Source organism: Nuphar pumila, chromosome 7 (genome assembly GCF_984573655.1).
Source record: "Nuphar pumila chromosome 7, dmNupPumi1.hap1.1, whole genome shotgun sequence".
In the NCBI taxonomy this organism is placed as follows: Eukaryota; Viridiplantae; Streptophyta; class Magnoliopsida; order Nymphaeales; family Nymphaeaceae; genus Nuphar; species Nuphar pumila.
This window is the reverse complement of record NC_143255.1, coordinates 60,238,158-60,263,861: the sequence shown is the minus strand read 5'-3', so window position 1 is coordinate 60,263,861 and position 25,704 is coordinate 60,238,158. Positions and strand designations below refer to the sequence as shown.

The 25,704-nt window shown below is 37.4% G+C and overlaps 1 protein-coding gene across 2 annotated transcripts in view; it reads right to left on the bottom strand.

Moving 5' to 3' along the window:
* Positions 1-4,702: 4,702 nt before the first annotated feature.
* The window catches only part of LOC149832353 (helicase-like transcription factor CHR28), a 77,767-nt gene continuing 56,765 nt past the window's right edge, over positions 4,703-25,704 (bottom strand). For both annotated transcript variants that reach the window (XM_090014470.1, XM_090014469.1), the window contains exon 13: positions 4,703-5,048. In XM_090014470.1, the coding sequence (XP_089870596.1) occupies positions 4,944-5,048 (105 nt within the window). In that variant the 3' untranslated portion in view covers positions 4,703-4,943. The remainder of the gene's footprint in view (positions 5,049-25,704) is intronic.

Genomic DNA, 25,704 nt, shown 5'->3' with positions numbered 1-25,704 from the left:
TACTCCCCATCCTATTTGTTGGTATCAGGACTTTTCAATCGGCAACGATCCCAACTCACACCCATAAAAAAAATGACAATTTTTTTTCTCACGTGTGAAAACATTCTAAAAAACCTAAGGCCTTTACAGTTTAAACACAACCACCACCACAAGGGATCTTATACCCATCATTCAAACCAAACACAAACTTTATTTATTAAATTATATAGAATCTGAGACATAAGCAAAATAAAATAATAATAATAATAAAGCAAAAAAAAAAGTCACGTTGTCCAAAAAAAAGTCTGTCAATTTATCGCATAACCTTCGTAGTTCTCCTCGAAAGCAAGTCATCTCACTGGGCCTCTGAGGCTGCGAAAAATACAAAAGTAGGGGTGTTAGAATCCAAAGAATTTTGTGTATGAATCCTTCTAATGAAACAAATAAGTAAAAAGAACATAAATAAGATTCATGCAATATTTTAGAGGGATGCAATTATGACAAATTCATAATTTAACTAATCATTTAAGCAATAAGAAAAAAGTGTTAAACAAGAGAAAACAATTATTATCAATAAAGAACATCAATTATGCAATAAAGATATTTATCATGCAATAGAAAATACATATCATGCAATCACCAATATATCACAAGTAAGAGAACGAGTAAATATGCATGATCTAATGCATAGCAGGAATATGCATGATTTCAATGCACATGCATGAATAAATTAGTATCTTCTATCAGAGTTTTATTTTCATATGCATGTCCCTATTAAATGCACATAATTTAAGTTTATCTTTCTATTACTGTTGCCCGCGAATACTTCAAACTGGTAAAAGTTTTTTAGGTCAAGTTAGGTTTTCAGTTATAGCTTAACACACAATTTGTATTTTATTACTGTGTTCCAAACTTAGCCCCCGACTGAAATGACCTTCAGAACATTAAAAATCAATATCTAATGTCAGGACACTATGAAAATCAACAACCATAATGTCACTTTATTGATATACTAAAACAACAACTGTGTATATACACCACCCATAGGTAAACTGACGGATTCTCTTTAAAATTGTGGTCAGGAGAAGAACCTCAATATCGAGTTTAGGGGCACAACAACGTACACAAAATTTTAGTATAATCACGGTTTCTCAAAATCGCAATGTCCAAGATTCTCATACTATAGAAGGGACATCAAGGAAGCGTATATTACACTGTTCTTTTACTTTCATTTATTTTGTTATTAATTCATCTTTAATTTGCAATTCACTATGCAGAATTAATAACGCAAGCTCGTAAATCAACATGTGAAGCTCCTCACGAGATCACAACCCATGGCAATATAGAACAGTGAAATTAAAATAACAATATCACATTTGATTTTTGTAATGCATAAAACAAAGAGCAACGCATGCCCAAGGCTCACACGACCTACAATGTTTCATTTTGGATCACCAATGCATTCTTGTGTAAAAATCATGAATAACATGCCATTATGCATTCATTTCACATGCCTTTCAATGCACAATTATGTAAGCCCATATAGAGATGTGCAAGAAACAACAATATTGATAAGCATGTGCATGAGTTCACACATTCATGTCAAATGCATGCTTTCATTCAGTTCACATGTTCATGTCAAATGCATCATCTCAATTTAACATATACACACTCTTGTCATTATTTACATGCAAGAACACATCAATTCGTGTGCACCTGTACATGAAAGCAACTATGTAATAATATTTTGATTAAGCATGATATACTAAGTGCAAGCATATGAGAAATTTTATTCTTTTGCATGCATAAAGCCAAATCTATTACAATGAACAAATCTAAAAATTATCGAACCAAAAGTAAAATTTTATTCCAAAGCACGGATGAGCACAAGCTGAAAATTAACAAGTACAATACGAATCATGTTTATGCATAAACTGAGCATGCAATGGGATCCGATGCATGAACAAATCACACAAGACGTCTAGACATAATTCACACAAGTGTATCATGCTTTAAAACTTTTTCTTTTCATGCACAAGTCTTTTTCAAACTCCACTCGAATTGGGTCACACCGAGTCCAGCACAAAAGCACAATATGAACATATGTTATGATTTACATTTTTTTTTTGAAATGTCATGCCCAAACCTCATTCACAAAATATATACCCAGCCGACTGACGGTCGGCTGGGTCTGGCAGATCCTACACTGGCCCAGATCAGGCCTGTGCAAGTCTCTCAGAGCCTGACAGGCCAGCCGAATTCGGTTGAGCTGCCAGCCAGCCCAGCAAGAGTTTTTTTTTTTCAACACTACTATCTAACGGTAGTGCATGCTCAGGTACAGGATCCACATGAGATGATATAATTCTGCATCCTTCATCAGGGTGCAAATATATATATATATAAAGATCATTTTCAGGTGGCTATTAAAACATCTATTATTTCACAAGTAAATAGATTCGGTCACCAAAATTGCTGCAAAACATTGGTATATGTCTGTCATAAAAAGAGCATTCTTGGGTCTGGCATGAAAGAATATTTCAAACCTGGATTCAACTGGCTACCAGGTTCGGATTTCATGTGGGGTACAGGGTTTGATAGTCAGATCCCCTATGTTCTGTTCGTGACCTAATCCAATTATTTTGCCTGGGATCAGATATGTATGCGGGTGTGATCTCACACCATTGTCATCTCTAAATTCTATTTTTGGTACTAGACTTAGACAACTTAAACAACCAATTACAGTGGAGGAATTCACACAGGTGACTTCAACTCAATGAAGAGAAAACATAACACGCTTTTTCAAGATCACATTGGTGTATATATATATATATATATATATATATATATATATATATATATATATATTTTGTAGTTTGCAGGCACCTGGCCCAGCCGACTGGGTCTGTACCTTGCTAAAACTCACCCAACTCAAGCTGAAGAGGCCTATGTTATTGTCACTGCTCATACTCCGTCCCTTCAGCAACAGCAAATCCATAGCCTCTTTTGCAACTCTTCACTTTCTAGAAACAACTGGCTTCTTGGGAAGGCGAAATGGCTCCTAAACTTGGTCAAATGAGTCCGCTACAGAAACTGGCACTGATCCAGTCGCAGATGCAGCAACACAGCCACTTGCATGTGCATATGGTTTCAGTTCAGTAGACAAAAACCTCAGATGGTTGAACAGAGAGGGACTTGATCTTTTCACTCACGCGGTAAGGTTAGCTAATGGTGATGACTGGGAAGACCTTTATTTATGCTCCACATTTCTTGTTAGGTATGGTTTTTGTTCCAAATCCGTGGGGTCGTTACACAATCTAAGGCGCATTCCTTCTGTATATAATTGCTAACAAAGATTTACAACTTGACATTTGCAGTTAAAATAGCAATCATTTGAATCTTGTTTCTAATTGCTTATCAGGAGATTAATAGCCAAATACATTACAGCTACGACCCAAACTTGAATCAATATTGTGAGTGCCTTCACTTTTCGGTTAATGCCAAAGTACACCCTATAATTTTGCACAACCTGCAGCTGGGAATTGCAATGATTTGACATTTGGGTTCTGTACGGTTGTAGATCACCCAGGAGGCGTTTGTGTATCACAGAAAAAGGGGGCCTTTTCTGAACACGAGAAAGAGCTTGTGCGCTGAAAGCTTCCCACCTGCCACAGTTTCCACGTTTGTAACCCCATTTACAGCGGAAACAAAGTCCGATTGGGGGGAGTGTTGTCGTGATACACGAACTCCCCCAAGCCATGCTTTACCAACATACTTTCTCCATCCTCTTCCAATGCTTTCACTCGTAATCATGTTTTAACCATCTTCTGTGAAAGGAATTTAGTCTTCTGTATCCTCTCAAGCTCGATCAATCAATGGATAGTTGATCTCGTTATTTTTGCACTCAAAACTACGAATCTGAACATGTTCTTTTGCTTTCCAAGAGGAACGAACGAGCCTTGCACCAAAAGGTCATAAAAATGAATTGTGATTGTATGTCTGCGACTCTCCACGAAGACTGAACTCTTGTAGTTAGTGGTGGTTTCATCATAATGTTTGAGGCGTACGAATTGATTTGATATACCACTTTCCAGCCCAAGGAAAGGCTCCTCATAAATCAAACCTGTCCCCAAGTTTACCACAAGCCAATGACAACTTTCCAAGTTCCCTGCTTATTAAAGAGCCGTTATGATGCAAGGGAGAGCAGGCACCGGGAATTGATCTGATCCACATAAAAGTCCTAGGTCAGCATCCACCGAAGTTCCAGTTTTCTTGAACCGTGGCAATCGGTACAAATGGTTACGTGGCAAATGTGTCTTCTACTCCATGCGATGTAATCGTCACAATTCAAATACCTCAGGACACATTTGCAGATGTGTCTAATTAGATGCAAAACAAAGCAGATCCAAGTTCGGCAGCTACATTGATTGGATCGGTTTTCTCATTCATCTCGAAAGACGTGAGTACCACAAGGGACAGGCCTGTGACATGCACATACGCAAGATGGACAATCGACCTAAGTGTAAACATTTACATGCATCCACGCAAGTTCCTTATGTGCACGAGCGTGAAGCACCAGGATCGAAGAAGGAAGGCAAAGCAGAAGAAATGAACATGTTCAGCATAGACCAGCACCAAGTGAAATTGTGGGATATAATCCTTTTGTTCACGCAATAACGTGCGTTATACGGGCAACAGTTTGACGGGAAAATATCGAGAAACATGGTGCACAAGCTTGAAGTGGGCATTGAATAAGAACCTTTACATGAGACCTACCAAACTCTCAGTGCTTCCGTATATTTTCCAGTATCAGCAGGAAACATTTACAATCAATACATACAGACGCAATGTGGTATCACAAAAATGATCAATCCTGATCAAATATTGTTCATTTTACATGAAGTAACAATTTTCCCTATTAATCATATCCGGTATTAACATTAAAAGGAGCTCTGGACAGGCTAGCATCATACCATGAACAAGTATCTCAAGTCTTCCACTGTAAGCCGAGTTGCAAAGCTGCCTGTTTGGTCCTCCGCAAATGCAGAGGCCACCATTTTCCTTTTTTCCTCCTGAAAATCAATTCAGACAAATTTCAATATACAAGCAGTACAAAATTGAGAGACTACTGAAGAAAGGTAACATTATACATTTTCTGGGTGCACTATATGCGTTTTTAACCACTTCAAGATGTAAATGGAAATTTAAATGCTTAGGAACATAAATGTCGTTATAAATGCAGAGGGCTTAGGTTCTAGCGAGATTAAGGTACCTATCTTTCTACATTCGTATTTCATAAATGCCATCTATGAAACCTGGAAGAGGACCAAAAATACCCTACAATTACAAGAATTTAGAATCCATAGATGGGCAACAATTTGGAGCTGCAACTACTTTATGAAAGTTCTACTGTACCTAGAGACCCCAGTTTCCACTTAGATTGTACTTGTGAGCAACTGGGATAATGTGGGAATGGCTAAAGATGATTCGATTGCATTTTCATGAAAATTGCCAGAGCGAAAAAACCTGTTATTTTCTTAGGAAAATCATAAAGAGAATTGAAAAAAGTAGGCTTAAAAAACAGAATCATTTCAGCAGTAGAAAAGAAAATGAAGAAGCTTTTGGATACATAAGAAGCAGTTTTATCGATTGAGCATTCCACCATATATACCATATTGGCAAGATCCAAATCTAAAAAAAAACTTATGGTAGAATCTACAACTCTTTATTCATTACATGCTACAATACCTTATCCCAACAGTTTCATCACCATCATCAAGTAGTTCCATCTATACAAGGATGGCATTTTTTTCTGTTTCTCCATTCATTGAGGTGTAGCGCTGTCTGGTCATCGCATCTGTTTTGTACCAGCATTTGGGATGCAGGACATGTCACTCTTCACTGTGCCAATCTTGTTAGGCTATTTCCTTAGCTCATTTGTCATGCATCCTATTAGGGTGGTTAGGACCTAATATAAAAACTATCTTTGGTAAGACCAGTGTTGTACAATACGAAATGTTACTTTTTGGAAATACGATACAATACAATACGCTTGTATTGTAATATGAGTGTGTATCGTACCCGTATCGGGTGTATCGTACGATACATCAAGTGTAGCGCACTTAAAAAAGACCCGAAACTTTTTACATTTTGGATTTTAAAGGCCTCTTGAGAGCAGACTTCTCCATTTTTTTAGAGGCTGTTAAAAGGGAACCCACGCATCCTAGAAGCCATGAGATCGATTTGGGGGCCGATTCGTGTGCAAGGAAAAGGGCTTTTGTGATTTTCTCAAGTAAGAGTGCATTTCCACCATTTTTCCACCCAAGGAAATGGGTTAAGCTAAAAAATCCCTATTTTTTGCTTCTTATTGAGTTTTTTTTAGGGAAGATAGCATCAAAGGATCCGGCATGGCTATGGGGCACTCACGTAACGAGTGAAAACCGGTTAGAAATCAAGTGCAACTATTGCCAAAATTCTTTTTTGGGTAGGATCTCTCGATTGAAGCATCATTTAGCCGGAACACATCATAATGTTGTTGCATGCACGTCAAGAAAATTGCCGGATGTCGTGAAATGACAATGCCAACAATTACTTGATGGCCTGAGAGAAAAAGGACAAGAAATAAATGAACAAGACAAAAATAGGATATGTAGAGCCCTAAGAGGATATGTATTACAAAGATGAGCTCCCTACTTCCGATCCTACAACCCCTAGCATAGGATCAGAAGTAGGAAGTTTTGCAATGAAGGGGAAAGGTGTGACTGGTGCTGGTAGTAGTGCCGACGCAGACACAAAAAGAAGAGAAGGAGAAAGAAGAGGAGGAGAAAGAAAAAGAGGAAGGAGTTCTTTGAGAGGATGTAGAGATAAAGGCTCTATTAGGAATTTTTTCCCTCCTAGGACTACTGTTGGGGCACAACCCGACATTCATACTACTACGACTCCTCAACATTTAGTCGAGCAGATGAATGTCGCAGTCGTGAGATGGTTCAGTGATGCCTGCATTTCTTTCAATACAACAAATTTCTTTTATTTTCAAGTCATGACAGATGACGTAACTAGCATCGAGCCTTGATATAAAATACCTTTATATCATGCTTGAGAGGAAAAGTTGTAAATACTAATGTGAAAGAAATAAAGGCATATTGTGATGAGATGAAGCAATTATAGAGAGAAACTGAGTGTAGCATCACGACAAATGGGTGGATAGACACAAAGTCAAAGACATTGATAAATTTCTTTGTCTATTGCCCCAAAGAAACTATGTTTTTGAAGTCAATTGATTTGTCTGATACACCCAAGACAACATGCATGGGTTTTGAGCCTAATGAGAAAGTACACCAGTGGTGCTCAGTTGATTCGTAGTGTAGTTACTAGATTTACTATGAATGTTTTGCTAAATTTTTCTGATTTTTCTTGATTTTAAAAAAAATTATTACAAATTTGCGATATTTTATGATATGATACAGTTTTAATTTGGGCCCGACCAATACGGGTAACGATACAATACTTACAACCTTGGGTAAGACTATTTTATTCTCTTTTACTAGTTGCTACTCTTAATGAAGGGATTTTAGACCATAATGCAATTTCGTGCTCCTTCCTTGGCAGAATTGGGATCTACTGCGTGATACCCTTGCATTTGTAAGTGCTTTCTCTGCTTCCATTGACATCCGTAGACTTTGTTCATTCCCTGGATGTATCAGATGTTAAAATGTAAAACTGTACATATATGTATATATAATAATATTATATTATTATATATATATATATAAATACATTTTTAATTTCTTTCTTTTCTGTATTTTTTTTTCCTTTATTTTTATTTTTTGTCTTTATGTCATCTAGTTCAGTTTGAACTAGAATGACTGTTGCTAGTCAAGTCCTGTCCAGACTTGACTAGCAATAGAGCTGTTGGACTGACACAGTCCAACAGCTCTTAATAGAGCTGTTGGACTGACACATTCCAACAGCTCTAAATAGAGCTGTTGGACTGTGCCCAACAGCTCTATTGAGTCCTCTTTCAACTGTGTATATAAAGGGGTGCAGCCCCTCTTGTATTTCACTCCAATGCTTCTTAAGCAATTGGTTTTTCATATCAATAAAGAATACATTTTTATTTTTATTTTGTTTCCAGTTATACCCTTTTTAAGGGTTATGCTTTAGTGTCATTCTTGACACTTGCTCTTGTTAATCAAAGCTCGTGTTTCGAAGATCTCCATTTCATTTCATGGTATCAGAGCCGCGGAAGTACTAAATCTTGAGGAAAAGCTGTCTCGGTTTCCGTGCCCGTTTGCAAAAGTGTTCGCCACTTGAAGAGAAGTGTTTTATCACTTCATTGGAGAAGATTTCACATCTTGTTGTATTGTTTTTTTTTTTTCTTTCTTTCTCATTTTCCTTCTTGTTTCTCTTCTATCCCTATTCTTTCTCTCCTTGTAATCGATGGATGACAATGATAAAGTCACCATCATGCCTATGAAACTAAGTGATACGAACTATGTAACATGGGCTTCAATCATGAAGCACCATATATGGGGAAAAGGCTTATGGGGGATTGTGGATGGTTCCGATTCGGAACCTAAGCTATCTCTTACTAAAAAGGAGGGAGATAAAGACGTCCCTCTATCGGAAGAAGAGAAAATCAAGGCTATTGCCTCATACGAGAAGAAATGGAAAGAATGGAGAATATCTCATGCGAAGATAATGTCATGGCTTATCAATAGCGTTGACATTAAAAAATGCTCAAGTCTTGCCAAATTTGATCATGCCGATAAGGCATGGGAATACCTTAAGAATATGTATTCCCTTAAAGATATTGCACACGTGTGCAACCTCCAAGAAAAAGTTCGAATGATGACACAAGGAGACAAAACTATTCGTGAATATTACAATGGGTTGTCCGAACTTTGGGAAGAACTTTCCCTTTTAGAACCAAAGTGGCATTGTGCCGAAGACATCGAGCTTCGTCAGAAACAACTCGATGTTGAACATTTTTACCAGTTTATCACTGGATTAAGGCCGGAATTTGAAACCACTAAATCGGCCCTACTTCACCGGGGAAAAATTCCTTCTATTGTTGAAACTATTGAAGAGTTAACAATGGAAGAAAATCGTCTCCGGAAAGGTTCTTTAAAAATTGAAGATGATTCCGTTTTAGCCGTGTCTAGACCAGGGAATCATGTTCGATCATATAGGCCTCCTCACTTTAACCGACAAAATGGTGACTATGATAAGAAGAAAGTTATTTGTCATCACTGTCATGAACCGGGACACTACAGGCCACAATGTCCCAAACTTAAGGAGCTGAGAGAAAAAAGAGCTGCAATTGCTGGATCGGAGCCTAAAGATCAGGATACACCAGTTTCCCTGGCCCAACTAATGGAGATCCTTCAGCCTCTCATCAAAGGTGCCTCTTCCTCATCTGAAGCTTCAACCGGCGCAGCAGCCTCATCTTTTTCTGATTTAGGTAAAATTTCTTGGCTTCTTGACTCTGGTGCATCTTTTCATATGACCCCAAATAATCAAAGTCTATCCAAATGTGTTAAAAATAAAACAAGTGTGTCAAAGGTCTTTACTGCTGATGGGACTTCTCTTGAAATAGAAGGAATAGGAGATTTTGAAAAAATTTATAAAACAAAAAAAAAATTTATTCCAGAAATTAGACATGTTCCCAAATTAAATTTAAATCTTTTATCTGTATCTCAAATTTCTGATTATGGGTGTAATATTTCTTTTTCTTCTCATGGTTGTTGGGTACAGGATCGCCAGTCAGGCAAGCTGATTGGGGAAGGCCATAGAGAAGGAGGACTCTATTACATGGATTTTTTGGAAATGCCGAAGAAAGCTTTTTGTTATAATATTCAAAAAATAGAGTTGGAACTGTGGCATAAGAGACTTGGTCACCCACATATAGCCAAAATCCAACATTTTCCAAATCTAGGGAAATTTTGTAACTCTGAATCATTTGATTGTAAAGATTGTATTCTCGGCAAAATGAAAAGATTACCATTTCAGAACAGAACCTTTTTCTCTTCAAGACCACTTGAATTAATACACTCGGATGTTTGGGGTCCTGCACCAGTAATTTCTAAAGGAGGATTTGTTTACTATGTTATTTTTGTCGATGATTTCTCCCGACATACGTGGATGTACTTTCTCAAACATAAGTCTGAAGTATTTTCATACTTTCAAACTTTTCATAATATGGTTAAAAACAAATTTCAAAATGATATTACTATTTTTCGCACAGATTCAGGGGGAGAGTTTTTATCCACAGATTTTCAAAATTATCTTAAATTGCATGGCATCACACATCAAAGATCTTGTCCTTATACACCTCAACAAAATGGACTGGCAGAACGAAAACATCGCCATATTATAGAAACCACTAGAACTTTATTAATAGCAAATCAAGTCCCTAAAGACTTTTGGGCAGAAGCTGCCTTAACTGCCACCTATCTCATTAATAGGATGCCATCTTCTTCGTTACAAAATATCACTCCCATTGAAAAACTTATGAACATTTCTCCAGACTACTCTAGATTAAGAATATTTGGGTGCAAATGTTTCATATTTACTGACAAAAATGATAAACTTTCCCCTCGTGCGATTCCCTGTGCTTTTTTAGGATATGCTGAAAACCAGAAAGGTTATAGATGTTTTGACTTCAAAAATAATAAACTATATGTGTCTAGAAATGTTTTCTTTCTTGAAAAGGAGAGCTTCTTTGATTTTAGAAAATTAAAAGACGTCACTGAGTACTCCTTTTTGCTAGATCTAACATCAACATCTGATGAATATGACCTTGATTGTAACTTTGATGATGATCCAAGAATTATTGATCTTAATGTTGAAAATGAAGAAGTTCATAGAGATACTAGTATTCAATATTCCAGGCGACAAGAGTCTAATACTCCATGTGCACTTGAGAAATATTCTAACATTCCAACTAGACAATCATCCCGAATCTCGAGGCCTCCAGAAAAGTTTGTATCATACGAGTCTTTCTCACCCACATATAGGGCAGTTATTGCATTAATGCACTCATATGAAGAACCATCCACATATTTTCAAGCAAAAAATGATATCAAATGGATAGAAGCCATGAAAGTTGAATTAGATGCACTTGAGCATAACCTTTGGCTACTAAACGGGCTTTATATCTTTCAAGAGTACCATCACTCTTGGTTTTAATTTTATAAACCCATCGACATCCTATAGTTTTCTTCCCTGGAGGAAGATCTTGAATATTCCATGTAGAAGCCTATGAAGAAACCTTTGCTCCGGTGGCTCGTATGACTACTGTCCGAACCTTAATTGCCTTAGCTTCTATCAAAAAATGGTCTATTTTTCAAATGGATGTCAAAAATGCTTTTTTAAATGGAAAGCTAGTTGAAGAAGTATATATGGAACCCCCTCCTGGTCTAAGTATTCCTAAGGGTAAAGTCCTTCGCTTAGAAAAAGCTCTTTATGGACTTAAACAAGCACCAAAAGCTTGGTATGATAGGTTTAGTCGTGTTATGATTGATATTGGTTTTCAATTCTGTTTAACTGACATTGCTTTGTTTATTAAGAATTCTGATGCAGGGATCATTGTGCTTCTTCTCTATGTGGATGATATGATCATCACCGGAAGCGATAAACAGGGAGTTGAAACAATCAAAACACTTCTTAAATCTCATTTTGAAATGACTGATTTGGGCTTGTTGAGATATTTTTTAGGCATTGAAGTTGCTTATTCTCCTAGAAGATATTTATTATCTTAGACTAAATTTGCTTTTGATATTGTTTTCAGGTCTGGTATTACTGATGATAAGAAAGTTGACACTCCAAAAGTTGTTAATGTTAAAATGAAGATTGATGATGGAGAACTTCTTGCAGACCCTACTCCTTACAGACAGCTTGTCGGGGCACTTTCCTATCTATCCATTACCAGACCAGATATAGCACATGCTGTTCATACAGCAAGTCAATTTCAACATGCTCCTACTTCTGTTCATATGGGAGCAGTCATGCGTATTATCAGATACATCAAGTCCTCTCTTTCACGAGGACTTTTCTTATCTTCCTCCTCTTCTCTTGATTTAATTGCATATACTGATGCTGATTGGGGAGGTGATCCCAATAACAGACACTCAACCACTGGCTTTTGTGTCTTTTTAGGGAAATCATTAATCTCGTGGAGGTGTAAAAAGCAGCAGAAGGTATCTCTCTCATCCACCGAAGCTGAATACAGAGTCATGGCAACCACGACCATGGAAGTAGTTTGGCTCCGACGACTGCTTGCTGACATGGGAGTTGAAGCAACAAAGGCTTCACAAATGTGTTGTGACAACAAAAGTGCGATCTACATTGCCAGTAACAGAACATTCCACGAACGCACCAAACACATCGAAATGGATTGTCACTACGTCAGAGAGGAATATCTACACGGGATAATTGATCTGCCATATGTCACTTCAGAATATCAGTTAGCAGACTTCTTTACAAAGCCTCTCGCTGCTCCCCGATTTCACTTTCTCTTAAACAAACTTTCGCTTATTGTACCGTAAGTTTGAGGGGGAGTGTTAAAATGTAAAACTGTACATATATGTATATATAATAATATTATATTATTATATATATATATAAATACATTTTTAATTTCTTTCTTTTCTGTATTTTTTTTCCTTTATTTTTATTTTTTGTCTTTATGTCATCTAGTTCAGTTTGAACTAGAATGACTGTTGCTAGTCAAGTCCTGTCCAGACTTGACTAGCAATAGAGCTGTTGGACTGACACATTCCAACAGCTCTAAATAGAGTTGTTGGACTGTGCCCAACAGCTCTATTGAGTCCTCTTTCAGCTGTGTATATAAAGGGGTGCAGCCCCTCTTGTATTTCACTTCAATGCTTCTTAAGCAATTGGTTTTTCATATCAATAAAGAATACATTTTTATTTTTATTTTGTTTCCAGTTATACCCTTTTTAAGGGTTATGCTTTAGTGTCATTCTTGACACTTGCTCTTGTTAATCAAAGCTCGTGTTTCGAAGATCCCCATTTCATTTCATCAGATATCGTAGATAGCAGTATATGTTAGCTAGTCGCTTAAGAGCAGGCAATTCCATAGCTTGTTGAGCCATATATATATATATATATATATATATATATATATATATATATATGGGTTAATCTACCATTAAACCAATTAGGTTTAACATTAGATGGATTCAGCCTTCTAAAAATGACTAAAACACACTAAAAATGACATTTTTGAAAGTGCAAGGTTACTTTTTTAAGTGAAAAAAATAACTTTGATAGCTTCATAAGGTTTTTTTTTGGAAAAGGTGTTTGACTCTGACTTTTCAATTCCCTCCAAGTTTAAAAGATCTATAATGCCAAAAAAAGTAACCTTACATTTTAAAAAATGATAATATTTTAAGGGTGTTTTAGCTATTTTCATAAAGTTGAATCTATTTAATATTAAACCTAATAGGTTTAATGGTAACCCTATATATAGGGAAGAGGAACCGTCCAACCAAAGGAAGGTCCAAAATCTACAACCAAAGATGATCGGACAACTCCCCTTCTCCAATGCTTGAGCATCTCATCGTTCAGACCTCATATATTTGTTCTTTATAATTTATTTAGTAAGAAATATGTTTTACATGAAGACTTTAACACATATAGTTTGTTCTTTATAATTTATTTAGTAAGAAATATGTTTTACATGAAGACTTTAACACATATAGACATGTTTTCCGAAACATAAAAAATTGACGGCCTACAATACATTTAAAACTTCACAATACAAAGTATTGTGGGCCATTGATTTTTAGAGCTATCAAAGACGCATCTAAACATCGAAAATTCATAATCCAAAACATGTCGCTCACCAAATGAATGATAAAAAGCCAATATGTAAAGTACGATCAATGAAAAACTCGATCGTTAGAGAAGGAACATCGTCGATTATTATCAGCTGTAGATTTTGGACCTTCCTTTGGTTGAGCGCCCCCTCCCCTCCTATATGATGCAGTGAGGGAACCGTGGCCTTCACGTTAATGTGTTGTGATGACACTCTTTGACACAGCGTGGAGATCGGACCCCGGGATGCACTTGGGTGCAGCAAGTTAGGCAGTGTGGAGATTGGATGTTCCGATCGCTGTGATGTAGCGAGGAATTGGAAGCAGTCACGTTAAGTGGGGCTGACGATGTTGGCTGTCGGGTGCCGACATTGACGATGGTTCTCCAATGCACAACAGTCGTGAAACCACAAAATACTCAATGGAAGTATGACGCTGGGAATCAGGTCAATCGATCCTCCTTAAGTCCATTATTAAAAGTAACGTACTACAATGAAGAATGAGAAATAACGTGGGAAAATGGATAATAACGACTGCTGCCACATGAAACAAAAATAAAAGGCCCACAGGAAACGATAACAGAGGAATAATAATAAGGATCACCGTAGAAAGAACGGTGGTTGCTTTATTTAAAAAAAAAACAATTTAATCAAACAGTGAAAAGAAATAACATGGAAGAAAAGGAAACAGTAAAGTATGAGGCTAATGGGAGGCTGCTGCAATAAATAAATGCTCAGATGGAAGAAAAACAAATACAAAAGGACAAAAACAAAAACTAAAACAATCAAGGGGTCTGGCTGAATTCAACGTGAAAAGAAAACAGGCTGACTGAAAGAAGACCAAAGAGGAATAAAACAATATGCTGAAAAGGAAAAAGGAAACTGCTGCTGAAAAGAAAGGGACAGCTGCTGCAATTCTGAAAGTCCTCCCTTCACGAAACCTTAGGCAGCCTATTTAAAGTGTTTTGGCTGGATCCAGGTCTCGGGTCTGGACCCGGACCCGAGACGAACTATGCGTGCTGTTGGATCTGGGCGCCTGGGATGTTCTGGGCCTGCTCTGCATCACTATATATAGGGAAAATATTGGCTACTAATGAAGGTACGAAACTAATGAGCTAGAAATCATAGGTATATCGACTCAATCTAACCACATAGATGTGTTCAACATGGTTTGTTTGTTAAGGATCAAGCTTTGTATCATGTGTTTCTTATGTAAAATTGTGATCTTTTGAGTTATAAAATTTTACATTGTGGGCCGTTAATTTTTGGACCCCTTTAAAAACCTAATTACTTGTCATAATCACATGATTCAAAACAAGTTTCCTACTAAACAAACCATGTAGATCACATCCGTAACATTTGATCTACAAAAAATTGAAATTTTTAAGAGTGATTTCTACGCATTAGTTCATTACCTTCTTTAGTAGCGAATATTTACCCACAAATATATATATATATATATATATATATTAGAACTGTTTACAAACAGGCTGTTTTCAGCAGTTTTTTTTTTGGAAAAATGATTTACAGACTCGGTTATGTTGGGATTGGCTCACTGGATTGTCTGATTACAACTTGTAAGCAGGTTTTTTTAGGGGTTCAGCAAATCAACATCCCACAAATCTTGTAAATTTAAGGCTCAGAGAATCATGATTTTTTGTCAGAAAGACATCATCCAAGTGTTGATTCCTAGAAAGTGGACCATGCTGAACACATCTGCAGGGTCAGATTTCAAAAAAAGAAGTGTCAAATGCCCAGTTCATAAGCAGTTCAGCCCTATGGTGGTTTGTACCAATTTATATATTAGTATCATTCAATTAATTGAAATGACCAAAACACACTTGGACGCAATGCATTTTTCGAAATACATAGTTACTTTTAAAAGTAGAGATAAGTCATTTACTTTAAAAAGAAACAAAAAGTCAAACACAATTCTTAGGTAAACTTTAGCACCTTATTACTTTTTAAAAAATAAAAAATGTAATGAGTATCTCCTAAATCATTCTAAACAGCTTCAAAGAACAAAGTTTTTGGTGTTTGTTTAATCCAAACTCGTAAACATATTCTCTATAGCTTACTTAGTAGAAAACATGTATTTAGTTAGGCATTTTTTGTGTTTAGATGCGTATTTAGAGAGCCCAGAAATCGATGGCTCATATTGCACCAAAACTTGAAAAAATAGAAATTAAGGTTTCTCATCGAATTGATTTGATCCAAAGCATGGCTTCTAGAGAATAAGCAATGATGAATGCATCTATAGATAAGATTAAGCAAAAAACACATGCAACTATGTCTTTTAGAAGAGTTTAGGTTGGTTGAGGACAAACTGTTTAGAAGCTCTCTCTCTCTCTCTCTCTCTCTCTCTCTCTCTCTCTCTATATATATATATATATATATATATATATATATATAGGCCCAGTAGAACATGAGAATTAGAGGGTGAACTAGACAATTCCCATACCTCTTTTGCAAATTCGACATTGTAGATGTGCTCAGTGGTCCATTTGATAGGAATCGACTGTTAGATCATGTTTTTTTGACAAAAACAAACATGGCTACAATTGACTAGGTGTAAGGGTAGCAATGGATTCCATCATATTGATAAATGTAAGGGTAGCCAACGGGCCATATGTGTTTTTATTGGCCCAAATATTGTCACTTGGAGTAGTAAGAAACAAAAGGCCATTGCTAAATCCAGCACTGAGGCAGAGTACAGGGCAATGGCAGCAGGGACAGCTGATGTCACTTGGGTACGGCATCTTCTTCAAGAGTTGAATGAACCTATCTCTTCCTCTCTGCTTTTATGTGATAATCAAAGTGCCATTAATATTTCTTTTAACCCTATTCATCATTGTCGCACGAAGCACATTGAGATTGATCAGCATTTTGTTAGACAAAAGATTGAAACAGAAGAAATTGAGGCTTCGTATGTCAGATCAGAAGACCAAGTAGCAGACATCTTCACCAAAGGATTGGTTAGTCATCAATTTTGGTTACTTAAGGGCAAGTTGAGCATGATTGAAGATCATCCTCAACTTGAGGGAGGCTGTTAAATATGTATATGTAAATGAATATATTTTTGTACTGTATTGTACCACTTGTACAGCATACTGTACTGTATTGTACTACTGTACTGTATTGTACTGTATTGTACAGCATACTGTACTGTATTGTATTATTGTACTGTATTATACTGTATTGTACAGCATACTGTACTGTATTGTACTATTGTACTGTATTGTACCACTCGTACAACATATAAATATCAATGGAAAGGGGAGAAGACATTATTGCCGCCCAACATTTTTTTTCTCTCTTCCCTCTTACCTCTCTCTCTATCTCTTGCTACGATAGTAAGGTGACTCCCACATCTGATTTCTCACAATACTCAGCCCGAGTCGGGCCTCAAAATGAGGATCCCGCTAGAAAAAAGTCAGACCGAACCTGATCCAATATCTTATTGGGTCAGGGTCAGGGTCAAGCTTGAGTCCCAGCCTGAGTCAGGCCCTTACTATCAATGGAAAAAGCATAAGTAAATGCTTTTTAAATTTTGAAAAAAAGTATGCCTTTTCCTACACCTTTACAGCCAAAACTTAAAAAAAAAGAATACCCTGGCAATGATCTGACACGAGAAAAGGAAAGAGAGACACATGTCTCTCCCTCTCTCCTTTCTAGGGTAGGTGAATGGCCTCCCTCCCTCTTCCCTTTACAGATTTCAACTGGCTTCATGCCCTTTTTGGGAATTTGGGGCCAGGCCTCTCTCTCTCTCTCTCTCTCTCTCTCTCTCTCTCTCTCTCTCTCTGGCAGGTCGCAGACAATCTGGCTTTCGATAATATAGGGTCAGGCTTTCGATGACTCATTCGACTAATCTGGCTTTACGGGCCCGTTATCGGGCGAGTTCGGCCCGACCCAATGGTCACCCCTAGATAAATGGGAACAGGAGAATATGAGCTATCTATGATACAACAAGGGCTCATAGATGTTGATCATCTAGGATGGATCAAAACGAGAATGAGATCAGAGACCTAATATGAGAAATCAAGGAATGGCGTATAAGTGAGGAGTTAAAATGAAAGCAAAAGGCCAAGGTATTTTGGCTCAATTCTGGGAATCAAAGCACCAAGTTTTTAAATTACTCTACTTCACAAAGAAGATTTAACAGAATTCGGTTTGCTAATATAAGCAGAGTATATCTGTATATGTGAAAGGTGATAGCTTAGTAACAAAAATATCCAAATACTATGAAGTTGTCCTTAAAGTGGATGATGATGAGGGGGCTATATACATGGCCAGATCTTTCAGAGGTTTACAGCAAAGCAAGTTTCAGGATTGGATGCCAATCTTTTTATGTTGAAGTTAAGGAAGCTGATTGGTCACTTCAAAGTCAGATGGTTTCACTTTAGAATTTTACAAGCATTTTTTATCCTCCTATAAGGAGGATGCCTGATGGATTTTTTGAGCGAGTTTTATGGCAAATGGTAAGATGCTGAAGTTTTTTTTTAATAGAGCTTCATTAATGCTCGTTAGAAAAGCTTGTGACTAAAGGATCTGATATCATCAATTGAGAATGCCATTATCCAGGGACAGCATATTCAGGAATGTGGGGTTGTAGAGAATGAGACTATCCACTTGAATAATATCACAAAGATGTTGGCTTTTATATTGAAGGTTGGTTTGATGAAATTTTTCTACTCCATCAGCTGGGAATCTCTTTCAAACATTGAGACTATGGGCTTTGGTGCAAAATGGCTAGCATGGTACAAGGAACTTATTACCTCAGCCTCAAGCTCTGTAGGATAAATTGGACAAATGATTTCCAGTTCGAGATAAAAAGTGGACTGGGGCAAGGTGGCCCACTTCACCATTACTTTTTAACATAGCTTGGAAAGGCTTGCAGACTTAAAAGTCATAGTCCATAAGAAAATTATTGAGGGATTCATCTGTGGCAAACCCTTTATACAATTGAGAGCAGATGGCATTGTAGCAAAGGAGAAAGAAAAGGAAAACGAGGGAAAAGAAAAAGGAAAAGAAGGAAGCAGCCGCATAAATTTGATGAGACTCACCTGTAGTACTGCTTTGACGCCATGTGAAAATAGCCTTAGGATCAGTGCCACATGTTAAGCAAGAGGAAGAAGCACAAGGAGGAAAGCAAGAGGAAGAAGAAAAGAGAGGATATTGACTGCAATAATGTCCCAGCCAGCAATTGATTAGGGCTGGGTGACCTCTACTATGATGTTCTTATATATTATGGTGACCATAATACTCTTGCTCTAATATTACACATTACAAACAGACCCAACCCTTACACAACAACTGCTAAAGTAACAAAATAAACATATGCAAAACACAAAAAATATAGCATGATCTAAAACGTCAGGTGCCTATATCTGGACTCTGGATCTGAATCTAGATCTGGTATGTGATTCTTAACAAGAACAGGCTTATACATCACCAATTAATCCTGCAATTTACACATCCCAAATTTCAATAATTACAGCAGTTATTCCTGTACATGCAGCAGCTACCTAGAATTTTTGTTTGGGAAAATTTCATTTATGGGCCATCCTTTTGCCCCTAATTCCAAATACAGATCTCACATTTCTGAAATTCCAAATATGGGCCTCTGTTTTCCTGGAAACTGCCAAACAAGGGCCTGCATTTATTATTGGCCTTTAACTCAGGTTAAATCACCAGTCAACTTACAACAGTGACCTTCAGCATTAAGAGTTCATACTGTTTAGCTTTTCTGTTTTTATGAGGATGACTTTTCAATTTTGAAGGGACAATATAAGAAACCAAAAAGGAATCACATTTTCCAAGATGATAGATGTTGACCTGAGGTCACTATCTGACTGTTTTCAGAAAAAATTAGGCCCATATCTGAAATTTCAGAAAAGTGTGGCCCATTTTTCGAATTACAGGTAAAAGATTGGCCCCTAAATGGAATTTTCCTCTTTATTATGGGCTAAAGTTGCCCAATGAATAGGAGAATAGAAAGAAAAGAACATGGGTAAATGCAAGAATAAAAAATAAGCATGAAAATATGATCACCAAGTGCAATTCAATTTGTTTAAGATGTCTATTTCCAAAGTAGACCTCTTTAATACCATGATTTATATTAGATGTGAATAATGGAAATACAAATGAATGACAACAAGTGAACTTGAGACAAAAGAAAGCAGCGGTGAAAGAGTAACATCCAGCTTGGTCCAAACCCATGCAGTTTATATGACAGTAAAACATTTGTTTGCATAAACAGTAATGTTGGGTCAGCACATGAAACCCAAGGTCTGGGGAAGCTGATAGAAATCGTGGTTCCCTGTTTCATACACAAGAGCAAGCACCGAATGGGAGAGAGACAAGAGAGCTGCAAAATTCCCAATAGCCGACTGTGGTATTGGGCTTCCCATTAAATACATGTTGTTACAATTACTAGGGTACGAAAATACCCATCACACAACAAAGGTAATTTACAATATGCCATTAATGCCTTTAATGAACATGTGCTTAAATATGTAATTAGATAAACTCGAATTGGGTTTGGATCTTATCCAAACCCAGTCATGAATACACGCTTCTTTTCATCCTCCCTCAAGTTGTATATGGTTTTGAACCATGAACAATTTGCCTTTCAACATCCAGAATCGGTCCTTGATAAGCCCTTTGGTAAACAAGTCAACAACTTGATCAGTAGTACAAACGAATTCTGGTTCAATTTCATTCTCTTCGACTTTCTGTCTTACAAAATGTTAATCAATTTCATTATGCTTGGCATGGCTGTGGTAGATAGGATTGAATGACATGTTGATGGCACTTTGATTGTCACATAAGAGAATACATTTAGATATTGATTTTCCTACTTTTGTCAACAAATGTTTAATCCATGTTACTTCAGCAGTAGCAGCTGTCATTGATCTATATTCAGCTTCTGTGCTCAAACTGGCAATAGCCCTTTGTTTTCTACTGCTCCAAGAGACAAGATTTAGGCCAACGAAGACACAATATCCTGACACTGACCTACGCTCATCTGGATCTCCAGACCAGTCTGCATCTGTGTAAACAAGAAGTTCATGCATGTTATGTTCATTCATACTCTTTATGTACAAAAGACCATCCCCAATAGTTTCCTTCAAATATTAGAGAATATGTTTAACAGCTTCCATATGTCCAATACGCGGTTCATGCATGAACTGATATACCTGATTGACTGAATAGACAATATCAAGGTGAGTAAAAATGAGATATTGAAGCATCCCCACTATCCTGCGATATCCTGTAAGATCCTCATACAAATCGCCATCTCGAGAACTGAGTTTCTGATGAAGTACACTGGGTGTGTTTAGAGGCTTGCAATCTTTCATGCCTGCTTTGCTGAGAACATCAATAGCATACTTATGTTGGGTAAGTGTCATGCCTTCAATAGTTCTGTCAACTTCTACTCCAAGAAAATATCGCAGTTTACCAAGGTCTTTCATCTTGAACCTGTGGTTCAGGAGTTCTTTGACCTGCTCAATGTGTTCATCAGAGTTACATGTAATGATTATGTCATCTACGTATATCAATAATAAGGTAATTGTGTCTTTACATTTGAATATGAAAAGAGAGTGATCAAGAAGCGAACGACTAAAACCATATTTCTCTATTTCAAGAGAAAAACTGTCAAACCAAGATCGAGAGGCTTGCTTCAAACCATATATAGCTCTCTTTAATCAACACACATATTCATTGGAGTTCCCTTCTGCATACCCAGTGGGTTGTTCCATGTACACTTCCTCCTTTAGAGTTTCATGTGGAAATGCATTTTTTACATCCAGTTGATTGATAATCCACTGATGTTCAATAACCAATGATAGTATGATTCGAATAGTGCTCATTTTTACAATCGGACTGAAGGACTCATCATAATCTTGTCCTTGCTCCTGGGTGAATCCCTTGGCAACCAGCCTAGCCTTATATCGCTCAATAGTACCATCCGGCTTATACTTTATTTTATACACCCATTTGGACCCAACTACATTTCGATCATGCGGTCTGGGAACAATCTCCCAAGTGCCACATTCATGAAGAGCCTCCATTTCTTCATTCATAGCTTCAATCCATCGCTTAGAATTTGTTGCTTTATAGAAAGTCGTGGGCTGATCTTCCTTACCTAAAGAGGTTAAGAAGAGTAGAAAATCCATAGTGAAATTCTCATAGCTTACCCATCTATCAATAGGATATCGGGGTCGAGTGGATCTTCTGGGAGCAGAGGATGGAACAAAAGCAGAAGAAGAATTCATCTCTTGATTAGAATTAAGAAGAATCCCCTTCTCACGTCGAGAGTAAACAATGCCTTTATACCTTTCGGGAGGCAAGAGTGGATCTGAAATGACACTTTCCTGAGTCGTTTGTACAACATCAGACATGTTTCCCTCATCTCTTTGATTACATTCTGAAGGACAAACATCATCAATACTAGAGAAGAGGTCAGAGTTCAACCAGGGGTGATAAACTTCAATTTCAGGAAGGTTGTCAACCTTGTGATCAAAATTCAATTCATCAAATACAACATTCCTGGATATTTTAATACGCTTGCTCACGAGATCACAGCACATGTACCCTTTATAATCATCAACATACCCCACAAATCTGCACTTCAAGGCCTTATCCTGAAACTTGTGTCGCATTGAACTGTCAACATGAACATAACACACACCGAAATACTCGCAAATCATGATAATTTGGATGAACACCATGTAAGGAAAGGTAGGGTGATTTGTTTTCCAAGATATTCATTGGCAATCGATTTATGATATGAACGGCTGAATGAAAGGCCTCTGCCGAGAAGGTAACTGGAAGGTTACTATCATGCATCATACTCATAGCACTCTCGACAATATGGTGATGCTTGCGTTCAGCAATCCCATTCTGTTGAGGTGTATGAGGGCAAGACACCTGCCTACGTATTCCATTTGTCTGGAGAAATTTAATAAAGTCATTTAAGGAGAATTCACCCCCTCCATCACATTGAAAACAAATGATATTATCAGATAATTGATTTTGAACCATGGTTGCCAGTTGAGGAAGCGATACGGGAAGCGGGAGCGGGAAGCGAGGCACTTTCAAAATTTTAGGAAGCGGGGAAGCGTGGGACCACTTAGGAGCGATTCGGGAAGTGTCTCGGAAGCGACCTAGGAAGCGTTTCGGAAGCGACATAGGAAGCGTCTCGGAAGCGACATAGGAAGCGTCTCGGAAGCGAGGGGGAAGCGAAAAAAATAAAAATAAAAAATAAAAAATACAAAAAAATTGAAAAAAACAGGGGAAGTGTGGGGGAAGCGAGGGGGAAGCGTGGGGGAAGCGCACTTCCCATTAAAGGGAAGCGCGTCCCCCATTAAAGGGAAACGCGTCCCCCATTAAAGGGGGATGCGCTTCCCAAAAAAGGGGGACGCTTCCCCCCACGCTTCGGAAGCGCGACGTTTCGCGCTTCCGAAGCGCGCTTCGGGGAAGCGCGCTTCCCCTTTTAGCTAGGCGCTTCCGGTAACCCTGTTTTGAACAAATGAATGAAAATTCTGAAATAACTTGAATGCTTCAGATTTACATTTCATAAAGAAAATTCATGTATACCGAGAATAGCTATCAACAAAAAAGAGATAATACCTGATGTCAGACATGGAGGGAACGGGAGCCGGACCGCAAACATCAGAACAAATAATTTTAAAAGGCTCTAAAGCTCTTTTTATTAATAGAATGAAATGGAAGAACATGACTCTTACATTGAAGACAACTAGAACATTTCTTATCATCGACATTTAAACTTAGACTTGCCTTGGGAATAAGAATGTTAGAAACAAGCTTTTCAATAAAACGACTACAACAACGACCCAAACGACCATGCCAAAGACTTGGCTTATTGCACTCAGAAAGACAAAACATTTTTAGAAGAAACTGAAGAAGATGATGTGAGCTTCAAAGTGGAAGGATTCTCTTGGAACACGTACATATTCATTGTCGGTTTCCTTCAGCAAACGTTTCCCTCGTGTGAAGATCCTTGATACGAACAGAAAAAGGAGTAAACTCAACTAAGGCATTGATGCCATCAACAAGCTTAGAGATAGAAACAATATTTTTCTTGATATTCAAAGCATAAATGACATTTGAAAGAGCAAGGGAAGAAGTAGACATAGGAATGACAGAGTTTCCAATGTGAGAAATACGATGGTGAGACCCATCTCCAGTGACTATATTATTTTTACCAGCACAGAGAACACGAGTTAGGAGCTTACGAACATCACCAGTGACATGAGTGGTTGCACCAGAATCGACATACTAAGTGCCCTGATCATTTTGTTTTAAGTTCAATTCAGCTAGAGCAGAGAGTAACAACTCCTTGACTTCGTTTTTGTTCTTCAATTTATTTGACCCCTTGCTTGTCTCTGGCTGTTTACCTTTATTTTGAGGATTAAACCAACAATTTGCTTTGATATGCCTCCTTTTATTGCATAGAAAACAGGTCGGTATTGATTTTTGCCTTTGTCCACTGGGAGGAATATTAGGTGTAGGTAATATTTCACGACTTCCTTATCCATTTCTTTCTTGACTCCCTCTATCTCGAAAATCATATCTACCACGTCCTCGCCCATACGCAACTCTTGTGGCAAGAACATTGTGTGCTCCACCTTGAGAATGAATATCTTTAGAAAATCTCTTTAAGGTCATCTCATACTGCAAAAGCTTGGCACGAAGATCTTCAAAGGTAGGTAAATTTGACAAACACAATAAGTAACCATCATATGATAATCTGATCCCAATCCACTCAAAGTTTGTTGCACCATATTTTTGTCACTAACTGTGCATCCCACGATGGCCAACTGATTTGTAATGGTCTTCATTTTGTTCAAGTACTCCATGACAGTCATGGAGGCCTTTCTCAACATTTGAAACTCTTTCTTCAAAAATAATATTCTGGCCTGAGAAACTTGAGAATATGTCTGAACCAATCGATGTCATAATTGCATTGCGGAGCAGTCATCTGGAATTGCCACAAGCACTTCTTGTGACAACGTAAAAGTGATATAGACAACCAACGCCTGATCTCACTTCATCCAGGATACATATTCTGGATTTCTGACATAGGTAATAGAAAGATCTCCCTCACCATTCTTTTCTTCTTGTGGTATGAACTCTGGAAGAACAGGAACAAAACCATCCAGATGTCCAAAAAGGTCCTGACTTCTTATGAATGGTATGATTTGTCTCTTCCAAGTTAGAAAATTGGAATTGTTCAGTTTCTCAGACACGATTTGACTAAGAAAGTTTGAGGAACGATCAGACTGAGAGTGAAAAAATGAGTCCATATTCTATCGAAACCAAAAAATAAGAAGAGATAAGAAATAAGAAAATGGCTTTACAACAAGGACCCAATTGCGATTGAATTCTAATGAAAATCAGAACAGGAACTTAATATCAGAAAATTCTGTTGTCAGCCTTTTTTTTACTACTTGTATGATAAAACTGAGGCAAAAAACAGAACTATGCGGTAAGAAGAACCTGTTCTGAATTAGAATTTAATCAAAGAGGCACGTTACTTTGAAATTAACGTGTGTTATTTCAGAATATGAGGGAATATAAACAGGCAGTGCAAAACGAGGAAGAATATAGAGAATGATTAACTAATGTGATATTAGTTAATCAGGACAGACCTGGGATCACTTCAAGATCTGAATCTGATGTGCAGTCAACTTGTAAAAGCATTTGATGTGATCCTATTCAAGCCTTGGAATCACACAAAGATCAAATGATGTGAATCCGATCTTGCGTGATTATTTGTGTTGTTAATATATAAGATCACTTGCAACAATAAGGCAAGAGGGAAACAGAGAAACAGAAATATGATAACGTGAAGAAAAATA